Consider the following 22,666-nt stretch of genomic DNA (forward strand, 5'->3'; position numbering starts at 1 on the left):
GTTCCGAGAAGCTGCGTCGTCTTCGCGGCTATTTACAGGGTTATAAAATACCAACGCGAACCGTGATATTGCGGTTGGTCGCGTTATTGTCCGATGCCAGGCGTAAATCAACCTATATATCGACCTCGCAGAAATAACTTTCGATTCGTGCTTGTCATTCTGCCAGAATAAGGGTTTAAGTCCGTCGTTGCGACGGCCACCGTCACGACCCAAATAATCCCCGACTCGTTGTGGCCATGCGCGGCCCCGGCTCCTCCTCTCCTCTGTATTGCGACGCGAATTCGTCAGGGATCGTAAACGCGCCGATACGGCTCCGAGACTCGAACCACGTTGTTAATCGCGGCGAGCCAGCTCGTCGCGCGGTAATTATCTCCGTCGAACAACCTCCTCGCGACGCGGCCGTCGTTCCTCCGTCTTTGGACAAAAGCTCGTTAAACAAAGTTCGTCGAGCTTTGACCCGCGATATTCGTTGATTGCATGCCGATCCCTCGATCGGCTCGATGGATCGTAAAACCTCGAAGCGGAGGATAAGTACCATTTAGAGAAAGGTGGCGCCAGTCAGGGATAAGTCTCGGTAAAACAATCGGCGAGAGCGTCGATTCGTAACTAAGAAGGTTTCGTCGAAGGTACCGGTTGTTGTGTGTACCATTCGAATGGGAAGAAGGAATGAAAGGCAGGCGTAGAAACGAGGTAAGAGGCGAGGCGAGGCGAGACGAGGCGAAGTGAGACGAGGCGAGGTGAGGCGAGGCGAGGCGAGGCGAGGCGAGGTGAGACGAGACGAGACGAGACGAGGCGAGGAGGAGAGGCGAGGAGAGGAGAGGAGAGAGGAGAGTAGAGGAGAGGAGAGGAGAGAGGAGAGTAGAGGAGAGTAGAGGCGGGCGGGGGGAGGGAGGGCGAGAGAGGGTTCTCGGTAGTCCCGGTGGTGGGGGAGACGATATATCAAGAACCCCCAGAGCGATCGGCGCTGTTGTGAAATATTAATAAGCAAATTAGTTCAGACTTAGTGGCCCGCCAATACTAAACCGGCAGGATGGAAATGGCCGTTGGCCGTCTACAACGCTCGTATTTCACTTCCCACGCCCGGGCACCGCGTCGTCCGCGTCGTCCAGCCTGCACACACAACGCGGAACCCGTTCTCCCATTTCTTCCATCTTCCCTCTTCGTTCCGCCACCGTCGCCGCTTCTTCTTCTTCTTCTTCTTCTTCTTCTTTTCATCTTTTCTCTCAGAGACGAAAAAGGGGGGGGAGGGGGGGGGGGCTCGATCGCGAAAAACTCCACGGTCCGCCCATTAATCAATCGTCCCCGGTGCAAACGATCATTCTTGTCACCCGTTTCGCGTCTAAGCGAATTGGAGGAGCGGGGAGGGGGGAGAGCGCGCGCGAGAGAGAGAGAGAGAGAGAGAGAGGAGAAAGGAAGAGAAGGGAGAGGAGGCGAGGAACGAAGGAGGAGTGTCGGGGCAAGAATTCGACAATTACGTCACGGGAACGTAACGGATGATCGGTCGGAGAACGGTCGGCGTCGAGACGTCTAGAATGTGCGAACGTCATCCTGCTAAATGCTTTTCGCTCGGCTCGCGTGCGCGAGCTATCTATAGCACTGGAACGTGCCGGAGAACCGTGCCGCTTCTCTTTCCCTCTCCCTCCCCTCCCCTCCCTCGCATCCTCACTCTCTCTCTCTCTCTCTCGTTTCTTCCCTCGCGAACACCGATGCTGGAAGCTACCCGGTCACTTGTCCGCGCCGCCATGGAAAATGTAGGTCGAATTCGAGCACGAGCGCACGACTAATTGGACAGGTGTGCCGCCACGACGTCCGTATCCCCTTCCCTTCCCTTCCCTCCCCTTCCTTTCCGCGACTCGCGTCCAAATTTCACGGCACACGTGCGATTCGAGCACCGCCACCGTTCGACTCATCTTCCACAGTTGCTCGCCCTTACCCTCGCTCTCGTTCCTTCGTCGGGGGTTGTTGGTCCATCCTCCTCTTTCTCCAAACTTCCAAACGACGATCGCGAATTCGTTACGAAAACGAGAGTGGAAGAACGATTTCGGGTATACACGGGCGAACAAGTATCTTCTCTAAATTCCTGGATAATAATTCGGGATGAGAAATGACACGATTCGGGGGATCTCCTCTCCGTTTGCGTGGACGGATGGACAGAGTCGGTCCGTGGCAGAGGACTACCGGTGTTGGAACGACGGCGGCGCGGTCGGATCGGCATTATAATAATAATTAATGTGGAAGTGGAATTTTCGGAGAGGTTTCTCCGCACGAAAACGCGATTCTCCTCTTATTCACCGGCCGGGTATCGGCCGGGGGGCATCAATCAAGCGGGTGCACGTCGTTACATCCTCCGGGATTCCGAATAATTGCCGATGATTGCTCATCCCTTTTCTTCCTTTTTTCTTTCTCTCGAGAGAGGCCCGAGATCGGGCCGCCACCGCTTCTCTGGAACCGCAAATCGTCCGAAACTTATCACGAAACTTCTCGGAAACGCGAGTGCGATCGACCGCCGTTTCTCTGATTTGCAAACAGCCTAGAGGGGGACGGACAGGTAGATAGATACATAGACGGAGAGAAAGGGAATGATCGAGAAAAACGAGTCAAATGTGGGGACCGATCGAACGAAGTCGTGAAGTAGGGTGCGCCCTTTTCAATTTACGAATTCTTCGCGAAACGATCCAACCGGTACGTACCAGCCGAGACCTCTCTACCTTTGTCGTCTCGTGACAACAGCAGGAGACAACCCTCCCGAAAATGCACGACACTCGTCGTGACTCGACTCGTCGCGCTTACTCACTTACCCCCCTAAGAAAAACAGGAGGAGAAGAAAACAAAAAAAAAAAAAGAAGGACCTCGTCTCGTCCCTAAATTACCCAATCGAGGAACCAACGAGTCCCTGAAAAATATTGTTCTTTACGTAACCGAACGAAAAGAAGAGAAAGGGAAAAAAGGAAAGAAAAAAGGGATTGGACAGCGAAACTCCTTTGCCAAGGATGTAAGAAGCAAAAGAAGAAGAAGAAGTAGTAGTAGTAGAAGGATCGTTTTTTCGGCGTAAGCTCGGTGCAATGGCTCGCCCGCTACTAGAAGAGAGACGAGCGTACGCAGGATCCTGTAATCCCGACATAATCCCGATTTAAGACCCACTAAAACCAGCGGGTGGCCCTAAGCAGCCCGATCGTCCAACAAGGACGACAAGGGTGGAGACGGGAGAGAGAGAGAGAGAGAGAGGGAGAGAGTGGCCGCGTGCTGGAAATCCGTATTGGCTCTCTCCTCGCCGTTTCCGAGAAAACATTTAGAGGAGGTTTACGAGCGATCCGTCAAAGAGGAAATCCATCACTCGCGGGAACGGGGAGAGTCCGCCCATCGTCGGGACTCTCTCGGCGCGGCGATGCGCCGCGCATAGGACTTTATTTCGTTTTATGGAGGTAAACGTGGATGGGTGTTTATGGACAAGCTGAATTGACTCTGTCTGTCGTCGTCCAACGTCCACGCTCGGCCCGTACATTTGCTCGACAAGGTCGTAAACGCGATAAAACGACATCGGAGCGAGAGATATTATGAATAAAAGTGGGAACCGAACTGTCCCCCCGAGGGAAGGAGGAGCCAGGAGTCCTCTCCGGAGAGAAGTGTCGAGCAGAGAAATCAATCCCCCTGTCTCTCTCGATTCCGTCTTCTAATTCGGTCCTCTAACACCGCCCCGACACGCCGTCCCTAACGGTACCGGCCCGCTATGTTTGCCGATTTCATTCTCGGCCAGGCGAATCAGAGACCGCGGAGAGCCCGCTCCTTTCGTTCGACCGCAACTCCTTGTTCCCCGTTCCGTTGCTCGAGGAGAAACGACGAGAACTTTGAGGAAGAAAACTGAAAAAAGGCGAGATTATTCGAGTCGAGGGGAGGGGGGAGAAGCCGAGTTCGAGTTGCTCCTCCGTATGCAGGATCGCATAAGGACAAATCGGAGGTCGAATCACCGCTTCCTCGAAGCGATCGCTCTGTTGCCGCGGCGCGATACGGACGATACGTGATCGAGAGTCGGTTTTGGAATCGGCGCGCGACAGATTACGGCGATATTCCCTCCTTTTCCGAGCGATTCGTCTGGTGAAAAATGCGATAAATGGACCGCCGCTGCTCGTCGCCGACGCACGTTTCTCGAAACGAGAACGCGTTAACGCGAAACACGGCCGGCCCGCGTCCTCTCCTCTCCCGACGTCATTCTTTCTCTCCCTTCCCTCCCATCCCCTCCCCGCCCATTTTTCGCCTTTTTCTTATTATTCCCGGTATTTGGTGCCGGGAGCACGTTCGTTAGCCGTTTACTCGATAACAGCGCCTCGTCACGGCACACTGCGCCTAGTTTGAACCGTTGACTTCACCTCGGAACCACGCAAAATACGAGCTACAAAATCACCTCGCGAAAATAGTCTCCCCTCCCCTCGATTGTGCAACCCTGAAGCGAGGGGGATGAATGTGGGTCGTCGGTTTCGTTGTCGATCAAGGTTTCGCGTTAACGCGTCCGAGCGCGGGATTAAAGGCCGAAAACGAAACGGCCGACGAAAACGTGGAACAGGCCGGGTGGAGGCTTTATTACGTAATAAATATTAAAATTCATACGGGTTGCACCTCTACCGAGAATCGATCTTCGACCGGTCCAAAGGGACGGCTATAAAAGTTTGGAGGAGGAGGAGAGAGAGAGAGAGAGAGAGAGAGGCGCGCTCCTCTGTGCCGAAAGGCAAGCTCCTCTCTCTTCGCCTCGTACGACGCTATTTTACTTTTATTCGAGCAGATCCATTCTCGGCTCTCCGCTTTACGATCCGCTGCTGCTATGCCCTCTCTCTCTCTCTCTTTCTTTCTCGCGCGCGTCTTCGCCGGGGAGAGGAGGGGGATAGTCGGGATGATCGAGAGACGAAGAACATTCCTTGTCCCCTCGCGATTAATTAAAACAATTTATAAGGGAATCATCCACAATTTTCGTGGAATCGTGGACGGGTTTATCTTCCTTAATTTGTCCTTTCGACAAATTTAATAAAAACGTTTCAATTTTTCCGTAACACAATTTTTACATAACGAGAATGGAACGACGCCAATTACTCGGATTAAACTTGCCTATCTATCTATCCGTTTCGTATATGAAATGAGTTTTGGCTTCCGTCTAAATCGCCGGGATTTTAAGACTATCGTAGCGGTCGAGTTGTTTCAATCTTAATATAGAATCATTGTTACATTGCCATTTCATTGCCGTTGCCCGCACGTACGATTGATTAAAATATAAGAATGATAAGATTTTTGAAATTAAGATTGCCGGACGAGGAGCAAATTAATAAAGGTATAATTAATTTTATAACTTTCAGTTTAGTTATATCACGATTTATGACGATTTATGTTAATCGAATATCGAATCTCGTCTCCCGTCGAAGAAAAATAGAAAAAGAAACATCTAATTACCGACTTTTCTCGAGGAATCCTCACTTTGCTCTTTCTTTCGGAGTTAAACTTACGAACAAATATATATATATATATATATATATTTTATAAAACGCGCACCTTAACTCGTTAACGAAAATGAAATTAAATTATCCTTCTCTGGAGAAATATCCATTAAGAAGAAGAAGAAAAAGAAGAAGAAGAAGGCGAAGAAGAAGAAGAAGAAGAAGGCGAAGGAGAAGGAGAAGAAGAGGAGGAGGAGGAGGAGGAGGAAGAGACGGGGAGCGCGACTGGTAACAGAGTTTTAACCAAATTCCAACTAGAATGTTCGCGTGAGAAGAGGCGCCATTCAGGTTCTATACATAGAATACCGTGTGGCAAAGAAAAGGGAAACGGTGGAGGCTTTTTCTAAGTATTCCTCTTTCTTCGCAGGGCGAGAGAACGAGAAGGAAAAACAGAGAGACAGAGAGAGGACGCGATAATCCGCGAACGGGTACAAAGTATCGGCCGGTGAAAAGAGCGAACGTGCGACCGTATGCGCGGAGACGCGTTGTGTACGCAGACGGCACGCACGGCGTGCTCGTTCACAAGTGTGTAGCGAAAAGTGTTCGTGCCGAACACGTGTTCCTCGCCGCTAATGCGTTACCCGCGCCGCGTAAAAAGGTATTTTTCTCGAGGCGGTCGTAACGCGACTCGCGACCCTGCCCGGTGCAATGCACTTATACAACCAAACCCAACCCGAGTATTATTGCCCCGCCGAGTATTATTATCGTTCACACTCTTGCTTTCGCGCCACCATCATAGATAGCCACGGATCATCGATCGACAATTCCTTCTTCCTCCTTTCGAGCACACGGAGAGAGAGAGAGAGAGAGAGAGAGGAACATTGTCGTTGCTCGGCCGCGTGGAAAGATTGTCGGAACACGGGGATTATCACCTGTTCGATAATGGGATGGCAAAGATGATACGAATACGAGTCGAAATGAAATCGCAAAGAGGTGAAAGTGTTCGGATGCGCGGGTCGTTGGATCCTTTCGAAGGGAGTGACGATCGATTACTGGTATTGCTCGCTTCGAGCAGGACGAGATTATCGCCTATTCGATAATGGACAGGGTAAATTGTAGATATTTATTATAAATTGGTGGAAAAAAAGGTGAAAGTGTACGGAAGAATGGCAAGTTTCTTCGATTGCGATGTATACGAAGAAAATTGGAAGAAAATTGTCGCTTCTCTCGTGGTTGCGAACGAATCGATCGGCCGCCAAATAGTCGGATTCCCGACTCGAAAAAGTAAAACTGGTTAAAAATGGAATTAACCAGCAATTATTTATTAAAACGCTTATGATCCGTTTCTTGAATAATATCGGCCATTTCGCGTTATCGCGTTATTACGTTTCCAACAATAAATTATCCGAGTGAACTTTATAACTATTAAATTTTACCCATCGCTGGAATCGGCATGAAATATAAAATTGGCGAAGAAGAACGAGTAGCTTTTTTTTTTAATTTTTTACGACACTTCCATTACATCCGCTAACAACATCTATATAACCGTGTTAGAAGCGTCGTTACGGGGGCAAAATCAGTTAATAATCGAAAAAATGACAGAGAACAAGAAGTGGAAAAAAAAAAGAAGAAGAAGAATAGTTTTACATCCGCTAACGATCTATAACCTGATATTGAAAGCGTTACGAAAGCAAAATTAATTAATAATCGGAAAAATGACAGAGAAAAAGAAGTGAAAAAAAAACCAGAAGAATAGTTTCACATCCGCTAACGATCTATAACCTAATGTTGAAAGCGTTACGAGGGCAAAATTAATTAATAATCGAAAATGACAAAAAGAAGTGAAAAAAAAAAAAGAATTTTACATCCTAACAATCTATAACCTAATATTGAAAAGACAAAATTAATTAATAATCGAAAAAATGATAAAAAGAAGTGAAAAAAAAAAAAAGAAAAATTTTCAGCTAACAATCTGTAACGTCTAATGTCGTTAGGAGAGCAAAATCAATTAATAATCGAAGAATAACAGAGAAAAAATGAAAAAAAGAAGAAGAAGAATAGTTTCACATCCGCACGATCTATAACCTAATGTTGAAAGCGTTACGAGGGCAAAATTAATTAATAATCGAAAAATGACAAAAAGAAGTGAAAAAAAGAAGAAGAAGAATAGTTTCACATCCGCTAATCTATAACCTAATGTTGAAAGCGTTACGAGAGGAAAATTAATAATCGAAAAAATGACAAAAAGAAGTGAAAAAAAGAAGAATTTTCAGCTAACAATCTGTAACGTCTAATGTCGTTACGAGAGCAAAATCAGTTAATAATCGAAGAATAATAGAGAAGAAGAAAAAAAAAGAAGAAGGACAATATTGGAGCGGAAAAGATATGGTGGTTATCAAGAAAGGCTTATAAAATCGAGCGGACATCATTAAGCGGTCCTCGTGGGAGTTGTTGGCGCGTAACCGGCCGTCCCGCGAGCATCGAGGGCTGAGCGGGGCGTGGAGGGGAAGGGGCCCAGAGGAGTAAGATAATAACGTATTCGACGAGAGAATGGCATTTGCTCTCGCGCGGTCGCAGTATGAATTACATCGGCGATTGAAACTCGTTCGCGATGGTAAAGAAAATAAAAAAAAGTAAAGGAGAGGAGAGAGAGAGAGAGAGTCCTCGGGCTGTCGAGGAGGTGGCGGGATTTGCATATTAAATGGCTTGAGATTTATAACGGTCGGGGCCCCGAAGAGGTGCCAGCAATACGCGCGATAAATAAAGAACCTTCCCTCCGCGATAAACGCTGCAACCTTCTTGCTCCACCAAACGTTCTTTCCCTATCCCCTACCCCCCCCCGACGCGATGTGAAAACAACGACGAATGTAATCTACTACGTATCCTCGATCCTCGATCGATCGTTCACTCTTTTTTCTCTCCTTCTTTTTCTTTTTCTTTCCTTTTTCAAAACAGGTGTAACGTTCGCGGGATATTGGGCGGGGAAGAAAATGTTTTCTTCGGTTTTTATCACGAGGAGAGGGGGGGGGGGGGTTGGTCGTAAAACGGAGGGTGGAAGTTAACTAAGTTCCAATTATATCTCCAAGGGGAGAGGAAGGTTTGTCCCCTTTGATCGGGATGAACCGGTTCCCGAAAGGGCGGTGGAAGTCTCGCGGGCTTATCCCCGCCAATTACGTTCCGCTTATGCGAATTTGCGCGTTCCGGTTGCTCGGCTCGTCGGCTCGTTTGATATACGGACGAGACGAAACACTTTGTTGCGAAACGACCTCGTAATATCTATTACCGCGCCGAATTTAGAGAGGGAGAGAGAGATGGAAGTGGCATCCCGTCCGGTTGAAATCTCTATCGATGATCAACTTTACGACCTTTCAATTAAGATAATCCCGACGTTACTGCCGGCCGGGGAGAAGAGGCTCGAGCTCCGTCCAACGCGCGAGAAATCGAAGGTATTCCGTAAAATCGGAAATTTCATTGGAAAAAGTGAAACTGGTCGAAGCATTAATTTCTCGTTAATACTTTTCCCTTCGCAAATTATTATTACGTTTCGAACGAGGAATTATCGAAGTAAAAATCGAGCGTTTTCGCAATTTTCGTAACGAGGATCGCGGATCGAGGGTTAACGGGGTTCGATGGGTGGCTCGCCGCGAAGAGTTGGGGGGAGGGAATCGATAACAAACAGAGAATCGTGGATGGATCGACTAATGTGGAGGGATGTGATGGATGGTGTTTTATATCTGTGAACGTGGCCGAGGTGTTATGAATCGCGTTAGCGTCGAATCATTGTTCACGTCGACACAATAACAGGCCCCGCGGGGGGCGGTACCCCCGGCTTTTCGTTCCAGCTTCTTCCCCACCCCCGATACGCTCCTTTATATTCCCTCGTCGCAACCCCTTCTCCCCCTTCCTTCCTTTCTTTTCGAGCCACGATTTTAATCGACCTCGTAAAGATCGCATCAACCGGCCATCGATCCTCGCTCTGATTGCAAATTTATATTATACCAGCTACGATAACCCTTTTCTCCTCCTCTCCAACCTACTAGCTTCGATTGATCTTGCCAAGGAGCGAAGATTTCTAATTATTTCTCGAGGGGGTGCTCGAAAAAGGAGAAACGTGTAAATCGATTTGGAATTACACCTTTTCCGAGGGACTAAAATTAGAATTTTCTACTATATTTCCTAAATTCCAGCTCGTAGTTTCATTTTTTCTTCACCTTTCTCAACGATACGGTCCAAGTAGTGGAAAGCGCGAAAGGGATAGCGTTTCGCTGTTTCCAGCGGCTGGTCAAGATCTAATTCCGTCCGTTCTGACGGACGCAGATGCAACGTATTATCGAACCTTTTAACCACGTGGACGTTTACGAGGCGTTGGGATGCGCGGATCCACGTGTGCAGGAAACGAGATGCGGGTGCGCACGTGCGCCTCGTTTTCCTCCAACGGCCGAGCGAATATAATACGCCTCGTAATTTTCGCAACTCACCGAACTTTCCCCGCGACGGTGACACGCGGTCGCCTGCCCTCTCCCCTCGACAACCCTCAGCCCCGCTCGATCGAAATGGAAGAAAGCGAGAGGGCGAGATAAAAAAGAGACTGCTCGAGACTCGGCTCGAGTTCGTTGCGCTCGGAAGCGAGGAGGCCCGAATGCGATTCACCGAATTCTGAAATCACCTTGGCACGATTTCTCCAAGTTGCTCGGGACAATGGGCCGGTTTATAAATACGAGCCAATCCCGAAATTCGAGACGATAACGCGTTGACGGGAAGGAATATCGCGAGGGGGAAATTGGGGAATGGAGAGGGAGGAGGGTACGCGTAGGTGGTCTAAGGTTAAATTGGTTTGGAGATTGGGGGAGGCGCCCCCTCCCCCTCCCATCGTGGACATGCACGCGGGATTACGAGGGGGATCGCGAAGGCCCGCGCGGAACGCGACCGACCGCTTGCCAAGAGATCGCAATAAGTCTTCGCCTGTTGGATGGAGACAAATGCCGGCCGAGTCCGCGCGGATGAAAACTCGGGCTCGTTCCAACATTCGTCCCGATCCAACCGAGGAATCGGCCTTGGACGTCGATCGGGACGATCAATATTTGCGAAATTAATTCCCGCTCGAACGATTGAACGGGTCGGACGATAATGAAGCGCGGCGTGGGGGAGGCGCGCGGGTGAAGGGGAGCTTCTTTTTTTTTTTAATGAGCGCGGCGCCATTTCGCGTTTGTTTGACGTCGATACCTTTTCTTATTTACTCTACGCGGATATATCGTTTATTATCGGCGTCACAATTGCCCGACGACGTTATCCTTATTGTAATCGCGTATTATTATTGTTGTTGTTATTATTATTAATATTATTGTTATTGTTATTGTCACACGGCGTCTCTAAGAGGATAAAAAAAAAAAAAAAAAAAAAAAAAAGAAAAAAGGAAAAAAAGAAAAAGAACATTGGAACGAAACACTTGTGTGGGGAAACACTTACCTCGTTTTTGCATGTAACTGAAGAGATCGTCCAGGAATTCCTTCCTTTTCGGATCGTCGTTGATCTCGTATAGCTGAAAGAACGAAACCAAAGGCAAAGATAAACGTGTTTGCGTCGATTTTTCATGTTCGATCGGAATCGAACGATCGATTTCCGCGAGGACGGATTTTTCCTTTCCTCCTTGCCCTTCTTCTCCCCTCCCGTAAACGCAACGCGTCCCGGAATAAAACGTTACGTCGTTCGAGGGCCGAGGGCCCGAATAAAAACAGGAGTGAAACAAGTGTGCTCATAGCGACAGGCAGATTAGTTAGCTCCGATTATTAATGATTCCGTTTAACCTGCCCCATAACCCGAAACCCCCTCGACCGAGGCAAAGCCGAACTCCCTTCGGGGCTAGCTGGCCCCGTATTATCATATTTGTTATGTACGATGTGCTATATCTAATCCGAGATCCTCTAATTGCTTTTATAATACAACATCTCCCTCCCTTTCCCTCTATCGTCCCTTCTCTCCCTCCCCCCTCTCTCTCTCTCTCCCGAGGAGACTCGTCAAACCGAGAGCCGAGAGGCAACGATTATTGGAACTAATTGCCGTTTCTCGACCCGTCCCCCTCCACCCCCTCTCCCCTCCCACCCATCCCGATTCCCGGATCGGACTCGGAACTGTTTCGAACGATCTCCGCGCTCCTTTATCTCTTTCAAGCGACAGCTGTCGCCACGCTGTACGATATACGATAAACCCGCGCGAAACGTGACGGTCCAACGATCACCGCTTTTAGAAATTACGTGCAAACGTGCCAACCGCGTTTCCCAACCGCGTTCGAAAATGAGGGGAGGAGAGACGTTAAGCTCGGATCATCCTCCGGGATGTGTAATAACGCGATGCCAATTTATCAACTGGTTCGAACGAGTTCGAATTCCAACTTCTTCTCGTTGTCGTTGCTGTTGTCGTTGTTGTTGTTGTTGTTGTCGCCGCTGTTGGCTCGTATGCCAACGACGCTCGTTTGAAACGAGCGTTCAAGCCGCTCGTGCGTGTGCCGTCCGGACGATAAATTTGATCGAAACGAGGGGCGAGTAATTTGCCAAATTCCACCGGTTTATCCCCGCGGAACTGTGGCAACGAAAAGCGCGGTTCGAAAGGGGGAGTGAATCGAGACGAGAGTTTGGGAGGTGCGGAAAGAACGAAGAATCCATCCGTGTTCGTCTCGATCGTTCAAAGGTAAAGTCGCGGTACGTGGTAAATTAATTTTACGTGTTTTTACGCTCGATCGACGCGTTTCCACGATTGTTACATCACGCTTGGTCATCATGCGCATTACGAATCGCAATTAATAAGCGTGTGTTTCGCCGGAGAATATTAGAAGAGGATCGCGTCTTACATCTTTTCTTTCTTCCTTCCTTCCTTCCTTCGTTCGTTCGTTCGTTCGATGCCAAATTTCCACGCCACGATTATTATAATTCGATACGTGTCAACGCGTGTTGGATAACGGAAACTTTGAATCGTGCGCTGATCAATCATTTTCATTTTTTTCTTTTTTTTTTTTTTTTTTTTTCCTTCGTTCCTTATTATTCAAAAATGACCGATAACGACTATGCGAAATGTGCGCATCGCGTTATCCAAGGCCACGAGACAGGTGCCTTTACAATTGGTAACGCCTACGATCGCGAGATCTACTCGTAAGCGTTATAAGATACTCGTCGTATCTGCGGAATTCTTAATGATAGACCGGCGGAATAATTAACGAGCAGACTTTGATACGACGGGTGGGACGGAAAGAGGAGAGAGAAAGAGAGAGAAGGGGGAGAGGGGAGTGGATCGAAAGGAGGAAAGGAGAACGGAAGAAACGGCCGCGTTTTTTTCTCCTTCCTTCGTTCACCGAAATGGCCGACTGTATCACGACCCCTCCCCCCTCCCCCTCTTTATTCGTACGCGCATTCCGCCCGCGCGTTTCGTGGCAACGCCCCAGCTTCGATCTCGTCCACCCTTGCAACGAACCTGGCGAAACGAACCTACGAACCAACGACTGTACAAACGAACCAACGAACGAACGGATGGATGGACGGATGGACGGACGGCATTTCTCAAGGGCCATTTTGTACCACTTTCTCGTGTTTTTTCTTTGGCTGGACGAGCGATGAGCTCGTTAGGGGCAGCCGGAGGGGGAGGACGGAGGGTAAAAGGTCGGAGAAAGAGGAACGAACCGAGGCAAGGCCGTGGAGGAAGGGGAGGAGAGAGAGAGAGAGAGGGAGAGAAAGAGATCCAGAGGGGTTCTTCAACCAGCGTATATTGATTGATCTACAGTTAAGCGGAGTGACGGCAGCCACGTGAAGATCCACGAGAGAACCGGCCTCTGTTGCTCCATCCCTCCCTTCCCCCCTATCCTTCACCACCACTGAAAATAAAGAGGGGCGAGCGGAATTTGCTCTCGATGATGCATGCTCCGCGGCCCCGCCCTCTCCTTCTCATCCACTGACGGCCGGTGAATAATAATTCCTGATACAGCCGACGGTCGATCGGGTTACTTTAGCGGTCCTCTTCGAGGCAAGAGGGAGGGACGCGTCCTCCGATGATCGATGTACCCGCGCGCACCGCGCTCTCTCTAGCGCCACCTTCTCCCTCCTCCCCGCGAGGAACGATCCGTCCAACCGCGGGACACGCTTGCGTCCTTTTATCGTCCCTCGCGATTAACTATCGTTGGGGATCGAGGAGGAACCACCTACGCCTCGATTCATCGTCCCGATCTCGAGATAATAAGGATCGAAATAATCCTCTTCCTCGACCCCTTCCGGGATCGCGACTACGTGTTTACGTATTATTTATTTGTTTATTCACTTCTTCTCCCCCTCCTGTTCCTCTCCTTTTGACCACGAGTTTTTAACTGGGAGGAAAGTTGAGTTTGATCGGTGCGCCGCGTTTAGGAGGAAGGAACGCGTGGAGGCAGGGAGGGGTTTACGAGCTCGAACACTCGATTCGGAAACGAGAGGTGAGCGTAAAATTCGCCGAAGAGAACGAAAGCGTGTGGCGAGAGTGTGTCGTTTCAACGCCACGTTACTTTTACGACGAGTAATTATCGATGCACGGCGACGACGCTCCTTTTTTTTCTTCTTCTTTCACTTCTTCTTCTTCTTCTTCTTCTTCTTCTTCTTCTTCTTCTTCCTTGCCGCCTCCGAGATTCAGATAACTCGCTCCCTTCCGGCTGATAAGGAACGGCGATAACGGTGAAACCGGCGGTACCGTTGTCGCCACGTTTATGCCACGGTGTCTTTGACAGATTGCGATCGGAACGCTCAAAAACGCGCGCGATAAAATCGAAGGGAAATTAGCGTGCCTTCTCGGTTGGCGAAAAAAGGAGGAAGATCCGAGGAGAGTGGAGTCGAGGGAGGGAAGAATTTTACGAGGAGGCACTCGTTCGTGTTTAATTAGGTGTCTAGTCTCGGTTTCGCAACAAGGACGGAGAAGGTGCCCGTATTGCGCCCCCGCGGGGTCAACTTCCGGTCGTAAAAGCTTTTATAAGGGTGCGTCTCGGAGCGAAACGGAAACGGGTGCAGCCTTAAATAATGCGTGGAGGTTGTTCGGTTGTCGTTGTCGAGGTCGAGGAGGAGTCGTTGCGCTTCTTCTGGGAACGCTTCGTCCACCAGAAATCCACTTGCTCGAGAATAATACACGCGTTCCTTGTGTTGTAATCGGGAAATATATCACGGAAAGGAAGGGATGCGTCGAGAAGGCGAGCTAGAGAATTTTATTAGCGCCATCGTCGGGATGATTAAAGAATGTTGGAAGAAAGAGGCGAGTATCGAGTGGAGGAAAATCGGTGGTGAATAATAAGCCCCGCAGCGAAGGCAAACAACGCCTCTTCCCGTTTCGATTGATTTACGAGTAGCGGCTTGCCGCACTTGGCCCCCGCGCATTTTACGTCTCCCAGTTGCCCCCGCCTCGGCAACAGCCAACTGCAAAGAATCGATCCTGCCCAAGTTTCCAAGGAGAGACGGAACAAACCGATTGCTCCTTTCCAATTAATTTTTCGAACGGGAAAAATTTTTCGTTTAAAATTTACGATTCAATCTTCGGAGAAGCGGAATTAAATTTAAAAGAGGGACGACGTTGACATTCTTATTCTATTCTGGAAACGAGCGGGGGATATCAAGATCGCGGTTTATACGAGCGGCCGTAATAACCGACGCCGCTCCCATTATCCTCTTCCAGCGCATTAAAGATAGCGGTGGTAATTATTATGATTACGACGAGAATGGCGCATGTAAAGCGCGCCACGCTTTTATGGAATCTTCTTAACGTCAGAGGAACCGCGTCAGAGATCGTAGATCCCTGCTACACCTATTTGCTTCGCTATCTCACGATCGCACTATTTGCCAAAAATATATATAAATCGAATAATTTTGTAAAATTCGATGAAAATTGAGGAAGAATGAGAGAAAAGAGAGAGAGAGAGAAAAGAAAACTTTCGTCGAAATTCGACATTCGCTTTCTCCTTTGATCGCGAATGGAATGGATCGTAAAATGATTACAGAATGGCCAGATACGGGGAAAAATAAAAGAGAGAGAGAGAGAGAGAAAGGGGTGGGGATAGGTGGATTCGCGGAAACTCGAGCTGGTTGAAATATCGAGGAAACGCGGATTGTTTGTACTACCGGCAAAGAAGCAATAAGCGTGACGTGGACCAGCCCCCTTGTATATATCCGAGGGAAAGGTTTATATCGAGCCGGTTTTGTCTCCGGTTTCCTTCTCGCGTCAACCATCATCGCGATAATAACTATGCGATTCTACACGTGGGCACGTCGATAATTATAGTTAAAAGGAAGCAAATCGATCGAGGATATCGAATTGGATTATTCTTCCGATTCTCTAAATTTTATCGGATCACTCGACACCTAACCTCAATAATTATATACTGCGCGGAAAACGATTCACTCGACATTCCAAATTTTGTCGAATCATTCGATATCTAAAGTCTAATCTCGATAATTATATACTGTGCGGAAAAAGATTCACTCGACATTCCAAATTTTATCGAATCATTATCGACCTAAAGTCTAACCTCGATAATTATATACTGTGCGGAAAACGAAGCAAATCGATCGAGACTATCGAATTAGATGTTCCTTCGATTCTTGACACTTCGAATTTTATCGGATCATTCGACAACTAAATCTAACCTCAATAATTTTTTACTGTGCGGAAAACGAAGCAAATTCATCGAGAATATCGAATTAGATATTCTTTCGATTCTAAAAATATTTTATCGGATTATTCGATATCTAACCTCAATAATTATATACTGTGCGGAAAACGATTCTCTCGACATTCCAAATTTTATCGAATCATTATCGAATCACATCTAAAGTCTAACCTCGGTAATTATATACTGTGCGGAAAACGAAGCAAATCGATCGAGACTATCGAATTAGATGTTCCTTCGATTCTTGACACTTCGAATTTTATCGGATCATTCGACAACTAAATCTAACCTCAATAATTTTTTACTGTGCGGAAAACGAAGCAAATTCATCGAGAATATCGAATTAGATATTCTTTCGATTCTAAAAATATTTTATCGGATTATTCGATATCTAACCTCAATAATTATATACTGTGCGGAAAACGATTCTCTCGACATTCCAAATTTTATCGAATCACATCTAAAGTCTAACCTCGGTAATTATATACTGTGCGGAAAACGAAGCAAATCGATCGAGAATATAGAATTAAATATTCTTTCGATTCTCGACTCCAATTTTTATCGAATCACTCGATAGCTAAATCTAACCTCGATAATTACATACAGCGTACAAAAAATCGGAAGACGTTGACGTATTTTTTTTTTTGTCTTAACTTATTTTATCGGATCATTCGATGTCTAAAGTCTAATCTCAATCATTATATACTATACGGAGAACGAAGCGAAATTGGACGACGTATTTTTTTTTTTCATAATTAAATCGATAATTCCATACATACGGAAAACGGAAGACGGAGAAAAATCGGAAAACGTGGACGTATTCTTTTTTTTTTTTAATTTGTTTGAAATTTTATCGTAAGTTCGTTACGTCGATAATTGCAATTTCAATAATATCGGGAAAAGAGACATCGAATTGTCACTTTGATCTTCTGCCGGGTCGGGCAGAACCCGCAATACAAGGTGTATCGGGGCAGATGAGCGGAAAAGAGAAGGACGCAAGATGATTCCGTTCGACACCTATTATCGGGAGCAAATCAATCGGCTTTATTCGAACGATATCGATTCGCGGAAAGAGAAGAGGCTTCCCTGGGTCAGCCTCTAATCCGAATGAGGTTTTCCTCGCGTTTATTCGGTTTCCTTTGACCAAAGCTACCGCTTCGAGCTTCGAGGAGGAATCATTGACGTTTTTCAAGCGATCCGCCCTTGTCCGCTCCGAAAGCTTCTTCCACCTTCTTCTTTCTTCATCCCCTCGCGGTGATTGCCCGATGATTGCCCGCAACGAAATCTTCTCGCCACCTTCCACGGAGGAAATCTCTCTCGAGAAAGAGACTCGCGTTCGATTTATCCTCCGTGAAGATAATCGACAAATTTCTTGGAACCGTTTCTCGCAAAATTTCCATCTTTGCTTCGTTCCGAATCGATCTTTTCGTCGTTCGAAAATATTCGCTTTTTCTCCCCTCCGCGAGAAATGACTCGGATTTCATTTAGATCTTTCTAAAAAATGTAACATCGTGTTATGATCGATCCGATCGTTCCGGAGAAATCTCACATTCGACCTAGAAGAGATTTGGACTTCATACTCGATTCCTGAGAAAAAAGATCGGGGAATTATTCGCGATCGACTCGAATTTCGATCCTTTCGAAAAAATTCCTAACACCCCCTCATATCGAGATATTAAACGGGTGAAAACGATCATCTGGAACGTGTCGCGAACGGGGTCAGCCCGCGATCCCCCGAAACCGGGTTGAAAACACAAACAAAGAGGCTGGCCTAGCTTAAGCGACCAAGGAGGTCGGGAGACTTTTCTCCTTCTTTTCTTTTTTCTCTCCTCTCCTCTCTCTCTTTCTCTCTCTCTCTCCCCCTCCCCTCTCTCTTTACGAGGCGAAGGGTATAAAATACAAGGAACGAGAAGAAGGTTGACGTTCGATGACGCCAGATGTCGGCGTCACAAAGAAGGAACGGCATAAAGAGGCGAGTTCGTGGTCCCTTCGCGTCCTTCCACTCTCACGGAGAGTCACCGATACGCCGGGGATTTTATGCCCGTAGCTGGAAATATTAAATCGCACCTAAGCACGTTTTATGTCGACCGCCTAATAATCTCCACGGGCTGTTTCTTCCTTTCTCCAGCCGCGGAACCAGTCAGTCAGTCAGTCAGTTTTCGTCACCCCGACCCCCAACGGGAGGAGGAGGGCTCCGCCGCCACGATCTCGAAACACCGCCCGCAACACGGTCACGTCTCCTCACGTTTCACGCCACGAAAAAATGATCGTTGGTGGTCACGCCGTTGGTGCCCCCTCCCCGCCCAATTTATAACCACCGTCATCCGTAAAACTGTCTCTATCCTCCCCCCTTTTCCGCCCCCTTCTCTTAATCTCCGCGGCCTTCCGATCCTCGAAAAACGGAGCGTACGGTTTTTTAAAGGTCGAAGAGCGGACTCGTGCCGCCGTTTCCATCCGCTGGAAGGGGGCGAAAGGAGGAGGCGAGGTTTGGCTTGTTAAAAAAATCGAGCCGGCTTTCCTTATCTTCTCCCGTACGCTCCTCGTCACGTCACTCCCCGAGCCGAGCGCAAACATCTCTATCAACAGTTCAAATATTTGATCGATCGAGATCTCGCAGAGGAAATGGCGCGATTGCAATTACGATTCGCTCGTCGAATCAAGAAACTTTTCCATGTTCGATGCGACAAATCCGTTCGGATCAATTCTCGAATTTTCGACGATATATAGACATATGTGTATGTATCCGAGAAATACAGAAATTTGCGAGCAGAGTCGCAGGAGTGAAGCGGCTGGAGTTTCCGATTCAATTTGGAGGAATAGCTGGCTGCGTGGCACGGCGAGGGGTCAGAGACCCGGTGCAAATACGTGTTAACCAGCGCGTTAATCTTTCCTCCTTCCACGTTGCTGCTCCTTTATCAACCGGTGGCGCGCGGCCAATAACTTTTTTCCGAGGCGAGGCGAGACTTCGAATCGGCCGCTTCCAATTCTTCTTTTTTTCTGCCTGGCGGGTAACGAGATAACCGGGGCAAGGAGAGGATTTACGATCGTGAAATTTAATTCGGTAGCTCGTCCAATTTGATCGCGATATCGCGATAAAGCTCGCGTGGCTCGCAGGGAATCCTTTCGTTGCCTTCATTATATCTCGAAGCCGAGGAAGGGATGTATTTCGGATATCTAAAGATATTTTAGAAGAGGAGGGAGATGCTACGCCACTGGAGTGGGCAGAGGAGCGGATCCAGGGATCGATTAACGCTCGGATTAACGCACGCTCCGAGATACGTGCGACCTTCTTCGCGCTCTCTCCCCCTCCGTTCGCGCGGCGAGGTGAGGAAAAGGGGAGAGGGGAGGGCCACCTCGGTGCCGGATCAAACGGAGCTGAGCTTCGATTATAATAAATCAAGACGTAAATAATGAAGGGACGGATGGGCCCGCGCGGATCTGCAATCGAATCTTCCAACATGATTCCCTCTCCTCCTCGTTGCAGCAACACCGATTAATGTTCCGGACCGACCCGAGGGGGGATCGAGGTCTCTCTCTTTCATGCTCGCCACTTTCGTTCGCCACGAGCCACGCTTTTTCGTTACAACATTTCTCAACGGACGCGATTAAAGGGATCGATACATAGTTTTACTTTCGAGAGGTGTTGGAGAGGAATTTGGATTTTCGCGGTCTACGGCCGAAGGAAGTCGCGGTCCCACGCGAAAACACAGGGAGGGCATTGTGTTCTATCGCGGGGAGGGGAAACGGAATCAGCCTGGACTTAGGACTCCATGGGAAGATCGGCCGCCTCGAATTATCGCGCATTGGTACACGGATAGGTCGGAGGAAGAGAGGAAGAGAGGAGAGAGAGATAAAGCGAGAGGGTTGGAGGGAAGAAGAGAAACACGGAGGGGAGGCTCTCTTATTAACGAGGAAGCGAAACAACTCGCACCGACGTGCTAATCGAACGAGCACACAGAACGCTCGGTCGTTCCTGGCCGCGCTATCAACGGCCATCTTTGTTCCACCGTGCCTCCGCGATTCTTCACCGCGATGGGAATTTATCGAACCGTGAAACGATCCTCGCCTCGATATAAAAACTTTCGAAAAAAAAAAAAAAAAATGAGAGAAAGAAAGAAAGGAAAAAAAGACACGAGACGGTTATCGAGATCTAACGAGGCTACGTTTGATCTACGAATTAGACAGTGGCTCGGAATAATCTCGAAACTAATAAAAATTCCAAGCGTTTACAGTTACGTTCGTTACTCCCTGTTTAATATCGCGTGTACGAAGGAAACGAAGGAAGGAAGGAAGGAAGGAAACGAAATGGAACGAATTCGATCGAAGGAAGGAGAAAAAGAAAAATCGAAGAGCGAATCGACGGAGATCGATGGAGCGAGAGATGAGCGAGAGGAGCAGAGTGGCGACAGTTAATCGAGGTCCGCGAACGCGACAGAGGCAGCAGGGTCGAAGAAGCGAGAAAAGGAGGAGGCGGGTGGAGGCGACGACCGGCGTCGGCAAGAGGAGGCAGTTAGCGCGTGTTTACACGACAGCGCTATGTAGCCGGCGACCTCACAGAACAGTCTCTCTCTCTCTCTCTCTATCTCTCTCTCGAGTCGAGCAAAGTGAACGTTTCTATTTGTCCGAACACCTCTCTCCCTCTCTCTCTCTCTCTCTCCTATCCTCTCCGTCCCTCTTCCTCCGTATTTCCAACTACCTCTACCGCTACGCTCGACCACCACTCGACCCCTGAACGCGGCATAATCACGACGCTGTGGGCGAAGTGGGTTAACGCACCGTGGGGAGGTCTGCGCGGTTGAAAATCGATATTTAAACGCGACCAATTATCCAGGAGCCTGTACCTCCTCCTCCCGTTTCTCGATATCTCGTCTCGAGATTCGTGGCTCGTTAACGAGGGTCGATCGAGGTTTGGATTGGAAGGGATCCACGAGGACGATATTACTTTATTCTCCCGTTCGACCGGTTGTCGACAAAGTGTGACAAATCGGTTGGAGGATGAAGAACTCCGTATTAAATAAGGAGAGGCGGTTGGTGGTTGCGAAACGCGAAACACGGGTTAAGGGACATTGTCCCCGTTGGCCGACGGGCTCGTAAACGGGCAAAGTCGATTCGATCTGGTCGAACGGCGTTTCGAGATCCCGAAAACGTGGCCCATCGTAGCCCTTTTTCTTTTTCTTTTTCCTTCCTTCTTTCTCTCTTTTTTTTACGATTTCGGATACGACATCTAAAATGCGATGTTTACAGGGGCGACGCGGATGAAAACGTTTTTATTAATAATTTTTAGTGCGGCCCGCCGCCGCCGCCGCCGCCGCCCCTCGTAAAAGCCACCGGCTGCCAGTTTGGTAAAAGTTGGGCTTCCTCACCGCTTCTTTCTCCCGACGATATTCCCCTCGACGTTTGTTGACCATATCCATCGAAATTAGGAGGCCTACCGAGCACGTTTATGGGATTCTAGACGAGTTTTACAGCGGCGAACGTTCGAGTCGCGCTCGGATACTACGCCGTGATTAAACGATTACCGTAACGAGGAACGTTTTAGAAGGGGTCGTTTCGGTTTTTATCTCTTCCCTTTCTCCTCGCCCACCTGGCTTCGTCGGAGCGAGCGAGAGAAACGGTCGAAAATCTTTTTCCAATCGATTTTTACTGCGGATTCGATTCGATCACTCGTTCCTTTTTCGGACCAAGATCGAAATACCAGGATAGGATTCGTCGCTGCTTCGAGTTTTTTGGTAGCCATTTAAGCCACCGACGATTCACCGTAACCTTTTGATTTCAATAGGTACGTGCAACCTCACCCACTTCCTTTCAACCTCGCCTCGACGCCTCTCATTTATACGTCCGTACACCTATTAGTTTATATTTTTCAGGGATAAGTGGCGCGTAATGTATTCCGCCGCCTCCATTTGTCACGCGGCTCTCCTCCGAGCAGCCGACGCTGTCTCCTCGTCAAAGGATCATGGACGATTTCGAGACGTTACATTGTGTCGAGCTCGAGGTGAAAAGGCTCGAGAGAGAGAGAGAGAGAGAGAGAGGAAGAGTTGCACGTGGAGGAAAGACTATACGCGGCTCTCTCTACGAGGAGCGTGACCCTTTCCTCCCCATCCTCGTCCCCTCGACGTGCCCCGTTCCGGGGGTGGAACAGCGTCGCGTGAACCGTGAACCGTGGCGGCGATACGAATCGACACCGGGATACAACGCGCCCTTTATCGACCAGAATTACCTCGCGACGAGAGATCGGTCGAATTCCAACCGGATGAGAAACGAACCGGCTCCGACTGACGCGGCTCGGTGAATATTAATCGGACGTCTCCTCCGGCCGAGGCGCGCGAGACCTCGGCGGAACGAAATCCGAAAAAAAAGAAGAAAGCCGGCCAAATATTTCAATAAACTTCAAAGTAGGGGAGCGAGGTGAATCGTATCTGTCAGCTCGAGGTTTACTATGTATCTCCTCTCTCTCCCCTTCGTTACACGTACGATATTTTACCAGCCATAAAAAGACGATTAATCAGGTGTCGCTCCCCCTCCCCCTCTCTTTATTCGGCTTTCTCCACCGATCTTTTTATATTATATCGTCATACCTGCCGCTCAT

The 22,666-nt window shown here is 48.4% G+C and overlaps 1 protein-coding gene across 5 annotated transcripts in view; it reads right to left on the reverse strand.

Annotated features, from left to right (window-relative positions):
* LOC108002943 (protein dead ringer) overlaps positions 1-22,666 on the reverse strand; it is an 84,385-nt gene that overhangs the window by 15,254 nt on the left and 46,465 nt on the right. For all 5 annotated transcript variants that reach the window (XM_062071550.1, XM_062071554.1, XM_062071553.1 and 2 more), the window contains one exon: positions 10,884-10,956. In XM_062071550.1, the coding sequence (XP_061927534.1) occupies positions 10,884-10,956 (73 nt within the window). The remainder of the gene's footprint in view (positions 1-10,883; positions 10,957-22,666) is intronic.

This window comes from Apis cerana, linkage group LG2 (assembly GCF_029169275.1).
Source record: "Apis cerana isolate GH-2021 linkage group LG2, AcerK_1.0, whole genome shotgun sequence".
NCBI lineage: Eukaryota > Metazoa > Arthropoda > Insecta > Hymenoptera > Apidae > Apis > Apis cerana.